At 29.7% G+C, this 5,730-nt stretch overlaps 1 protein-coding gene across 2 annotated transcripts in view; it reads right to left on the bottom strand.

The window, feature by feature from the left end:
* Positions 1 to 5,163: 5,163 nt before the first annotated feature.
* LOC106692869 (uncharacterized) overlaps positions 5,164 to 5,730 on the bottom strand; it is a gene marked incomplete in the record, with an annotated part of 196,086 nt that continues 195,519 nt past the window's right edge. The window contains 1 exon segment of one of the 2 annotated variants that reach the window (XM_067044821.1): positions 5,164 to 5,601. In XM_067044821.1, the coding sequence (XP_066900922.1) occupies positions 5,446 to 5,601 (156 nt within the window). 2 annotated transcript variants of the gene reach the window in all.

Genomic DNA, 5,730 nt, shown 5'->3' with positions numbered 1-5,730 from the left:
ACTAAATTATTTTAGTAAATATTTATGACATTACTAAATCATTTCTTTTGAAGAAATCACTATGAATTAAAATAAATTTTCATTTATAGTGAGAAGGAGTGTTGAATTACAATATTGAATGAAATGTAATATTAAATTGAATCATATTTGAATATGACCTATGAAAAATAAATATTTTAAATACTATGAATAACTACAAATTAATTATAATATTAAATATTACCTTAATATTTATTTTCACAAATGACTCCAGTGGACCTGGAGAAAGAGCTATTTAAAAGGGATTAAATATGGATTAGTATATGCCTCTGGATACCAACTTATAAACACAAAACATTATAAAGTTTACTGCACCAAACAGGAACGTAAACAATTAGGAAAATCGTAAGGATAAATATTTTTTCAAACCATCATGATCTAAGAATAGTAGTATTAATTTTGCTACATATTACAAACCATATATCATACATATATTTTTTATTTATGCTGATCACTTTATGCTTTTGCAGTCTCAAAAAATGTTTAACAAAAACAAAATGTACATTACATTCATCAGAATGTTGTTTAATATAGGAATAGATTTGAAATCTTTTGCATATGCCAGATAATGGAACAGACTGATAATTTATAATTAATTTTGTTATTAATTATATTAATAACAATATATTATTAATTTTGTTATTAATTATAATTAATTTTAATCTAATTTATAATTAATTTTGTACAAAATTTTCTGTTATATTCTTCATTGTTTATTTAATTCTCTTCCTTTCAACGTTTTGAGGCATTTAATTGTCATCTTCAGGATATTATAATTATCACAATATATTTAATCTATTGCACATTTATAACTAATAACAAGTAATGATATTTGTTACTATTAATTTATATTTTAAAATTGATTATAAATTCATTATTCTCATAGTCTTTTCCTATTTAAAACATAAATAAAGTGGACTATACATGTATTATGTCTGAATTCGCATTATAAGCAGCCTTATTATAGAGAGCTTTCACTGCAGAATTTCAACTAATAGGTTTTACCATTCCTCTGTTTGTTTTGTCAATTCTATAAATTTTCCTTTAGTGATTTACTCCTCTTTCTTTAAACCATATTTTATATTTTTAATTATATCTGCATAATTATTGGTTATATTTTTATTAGCAGTATTAAAATTCATTGCATTTATAATATTTATTGTAATGCAGATCAATTCCAATACTTTTGAAGTGAAATTTCTTTAGGTGGAGTAGTGCAAATAAGCCTGGATCAGACAAAAAGTGAAACACTTTGTAATGCAAAGATTTGTTCTTTGGACCCCTGTATATGTATATAAGAATAAATAATTCTTCAAATAACTTCAAAACTATTTGTCTCCTGGAACATTACAGCTATTTATTTAAAAAAATTATTTGATTCTCCATAAAACAGTATCTAAATCAGACTTGTATTATCAAAGATGGAAGCCCATTTTATTTTCATTACTAAATATAATAGTTCTGTGATACATACAAACCATATATTTTAATTCATTTTTTCATATACATGTATACATATCACCAGGAATCCAATGGTTTTCAGTATTAAGTAGCATATGTAACGTGATATTTACAAACTATATATTTTTTGTTTATTCTTTCTTTCATTATTAAGTAGTGTAAGTTCTGTGATACGTAAAAACATATTTTTTAATCCATCTTTTTAAATACATATAGAAATATCATCAGGTATCCTCCACTAGTTTTTCATTAAGTCTTATTAGTCTACACTATTTTTTATTTCAGTATTCCCTCATCATTTGGAAAATTTACAGTTAAAGTTATTTGTTTAATATTTCAGCTATCGTAAACCCATTCCTATCTCAGAGTATGAAATAATGGACATTGATTAATAAAAAAATATATTTCATTTAATTAAGAGAGATTTCCCTCTGTCGAGTTTAATTTTCTCATTCTGAAATAATAAAACAGTCAACAAATGCCAAGAAATTTCACTTCTAATGTGTTCTGTTCATCGCATATATATTTTTTTACTTCAAGTATTTTTTTCTCTATTTTATTTTATTTATTTATTACTATTTACAACTGAACATTGTATATTTACTAAATATACAAATTAAAAGAATCTACAAACATTTAGCAAATTTGATCTCAGTTAAAACAGAGTGATACAGGCATATAGAAAAACTACCCATTGGTAGCACTCTAATGACGTTTTACATTAGCAGGTCTCGTGGCCATCTTCTTTTTAGGGGTCTTGGAGGATTGTCAGGAATGGAAGAGGCAGCAAGGTTAGAAACTAGTGAGTTTAGGTGGTTTGGGAGTTTATAATGGAAGGAATGATATCTGGTTCGGGCAAGATCGGTTACATATGGAACATTAAGGTCTTTATATACGATTTTATTTGTGACAAAGTAAGGAGTATTGAGGATTTTACAAATGATTTTGGATAGTAAGGATTGGATAGGAGAGGAATTCAAAGGTTTAATGGAGCCCAAAGCTCAACTCCGTCCAGATTGGCTTTATTACAGACATGTAGATCAGTCTTTTGTAATGAATTGTTAGTTTAGACAGTTTGTCCAGTAAGTGCTATAATAGTCGAAATCGATGTGCAATTTCCTGTCTTTTCAGTCTTGTATGAGGAATTCAGGTAAGTCGTTTGTCCAAATGTAGTCCAAGGTAGCGGATCTGTTCGATAGGGGTAAGATCAACATTATTAAAGGAGACTGAAGGGCAGTTGGTAGTTTTACGACAAAGGGTAAAGGTGATTTGATGGAATTTATTTTAATCCTCCAATTATGAATGGATATAAGAAATGGAATCTAGGATGGTGTATAGGCGTTTCAAAATGAGTTTTTCGAGGATTTTTCCCATGATCAGTAATAGAGAGGTAAGACGGTAGGAGGATGGGTATTTTGACTGCTTTTGGGATTTGGGTATCATCTTAACTATAGGTAATTTCCATGGGTCATGAAAATATGTGGAACGGAGTATGGTATTACATATATAGGTGAGGAATAGGATGGCTTTCCGAGGAAGAAGTTTTAGGATGTGGGATATTATTAGGTTATACCCAGGGGCTTTGTGGATAGGTAATCTTTGAATGATACTAGATATTTCAGAAGGATGAAATTCTTTATGTGGGAGTGCCATTTGGAGTGGAATATTTAGTTCTGCTTCAATACATTCAAGGTGAATTGGTTTAAGGATATCAGGATGAGGAATAAAGGTTTAGAGAGGTGTTCGAATGTTTGTTATTTTTCTTCGTAAGTTCTGGTCCAGATTTGGGATTCGGTGAGAAGTGGGTGGTTAAAATCTTTGAAATTCAACAGTTTTTTAGTGGTCCTCCATAATGATTTTTCAGTAGTTGTAAGATTTTCAATAAAGTTAATTAAATTTTGAATTTTGTATTTTTGGATTTCTACTTTAAGTTTGTTAGTCAATTTGGTGTAATAAGTTTTGTCAGTTGTATATCTGATCCTATACCACTTCAATGTTGCTCTGCGTTTTTCACTTAATAAGATACAAATATGCTGTGGGAGGTTATTTTGTTTATCGTTATTGATTCTATGAGTCGATGTGTTGTCAGTTATACTTATTCTTATTGATGATGTGAGTTCATTAATGTCTTGTTTTGTCATCAGTCGAATGTTCAAGTCTAGTTTAGTTTCCAGGTCACATTTAAATTTGTTCCAGTATACTCTTCCTCTTATCAATGAAGGAGCGGAGGGCTTAGGTACAAAGCTTGAGTGTAAAAAAAGCATATCTGGACTATGATCTGATGAAGGGTCATCCAGGGATTCAACAATGGCTTGGGAAGGAGAAATCTGGGAGGTGATGAATATGTCAAGGAATATGAAGGATGTAAGGATAGAAGTTATATTCATTGGATTTTGGTAATGAGGATATGGATCAGGAGCTTGTGATGGGTAGTTTGTGTGAATAGGGATGCTGAGTGGGGGCTGGGCTAGTCGTGATATATGCAGAGCTGGGGTATGAGTATCTATTTCAGTTTTCAATGGTAGTTGGGCCGGGGAGTTTGTTGGAGAAGCTGGACAAGATGGAACTGGGAGTGGATGTGGTAGTAATTTTATCCACTGTGGGCTGGTTCTTGATCGTAATCTCTGAGTATGTCCAGGTTGAGTCTTGATTCTGAGACCAATACTGGGTTTTTGAAGCAGATGGCTGCAATTTGATGACAAGCTGATTTCTTCAAGTTTGGGAGGTTGATGTTGAGGGATGTTGAGAGGTGGATTTTTTACTGAATTAGAATTATTGCAGGTTGAGGTGTGTTTATTTCTGGTTTCGTGGCTGCAGTGGTTTTACTGCAAGTTTCAGGCTGTTCAACTGGCTTTTTTGATTTAGCTGATTTATTATTTTTTTTATTGGGTGAATTGCTTGGTGACCCAGGGACAGCCTTTCCGTGCCACTTTTGAAGGTGACATCTCTTTAAATATTATGAATCTATCTCACTTATTAAGATGAATGAAAATTACATAAAAAAATTATTTTTAAGAAAATAAACTATATACAAAATTATATAAAATTGTTAAATAAAACATTCCTGAAAATAAATAAATTAGAAGTCACTGAAGTGTATACATACAAAAAAAAAATTATAGTCTTTGAATTCAAATTCAGGACCCAATGGAGATTGTATTAAAGTACACAGAGCCTTGGCCGTGAAATGTAGTCTTAAGATAAGACCTCTAGGGAAAATTACCAATCACTAGTTAACGAATGTCAATTATTATCTGCTAATTTTTAATAAACCATCACATACCTCCACTGAGTATATAAAACTGTTCAGCAAACTTGCGGCCATGACACATGACTCTCTCTATTTTTGGATTATTGAAATCACAGTTATGTTTATTTGTTAAGCTAAAGCTGTTGTTATTATTTTTAAAATGTTTACTATTATCTGTATGTTATGATAATTGTAAGCTTACTTTCTTTGATGTTTCTCCAACATACATTCAGTTTTCACATTTTATTTTATAAATTAGGTCTTGCTGATCCATCATCTTGATATTGCCTTTTATGTTCATTAAATATGAATTTAATTTATTACTACTATTAAGCTTAGTTTTAGGTTATTATGTGGACTGTTAAGATTGTAATAGGATAAATAAAAACAAATATTGTTTTCTTAACATTTTATATTTACTTAAATAATATGTTTGATTATTCAATGTGATAAGTACTTAAAAAGAAATTATTTATATATAATATACAATATATATATAGCACAGTCTTAGTAATCATGATTTCTCATTTTAATACTTCTAAAAAGATAGAGTTAATATCTAGCCCTAGCTGTTAATATCAAGAACGAGATTATTGTTTACGTTAATTTATATATCACCCAAATTTATTGTTTAAGTAGATACAAGTATGGGGGAATGGAACGTATTTAGACCATCATATCACAGAGAGAAGATATTATAGGGCCGTTCGTTCGTCATACACAACTACGGCCTCATTGTCAACAAGCGAGTCAGTGTCTTTATGAAGAAACTGACTTCGAGATTTACTTAAGGCTATAATAGCTGCTTCATCGTTTCGCATTCTGTTTTTTCGTTTTTTACTAAAGTTCACCTGAAAAAAAAAAATATATATATATATTTCACTGAGATTCATAAAATCACATAAAGACATGTATATTTAATGTTATACAAAATTATAATAAATTTCAAATACTTTTTTCAAGTAATTGTTTTCTGTCTC

Source organism: Halyomorpha halys, unplaced genomic scaffold (genome assembly GCF_000696795.3).
Source record: "Halyomorpha halys isolate HHAL.00 unplaced genomic scaffold, Hhal_1.1 Scaffold74.1, whole genome shotgun sequence".
NCBI lineage: Eukaryota > Metazoa > Arthropoda > Insecta > Hemiptera > Pentatomidae > Halyomorpha > Halyomorpha halys.
The sequence above is the reverse complement of the archived record's forward strand: the minus strand, read 5'-3'. Positions and strand labels throughout refer to the sequence as shown.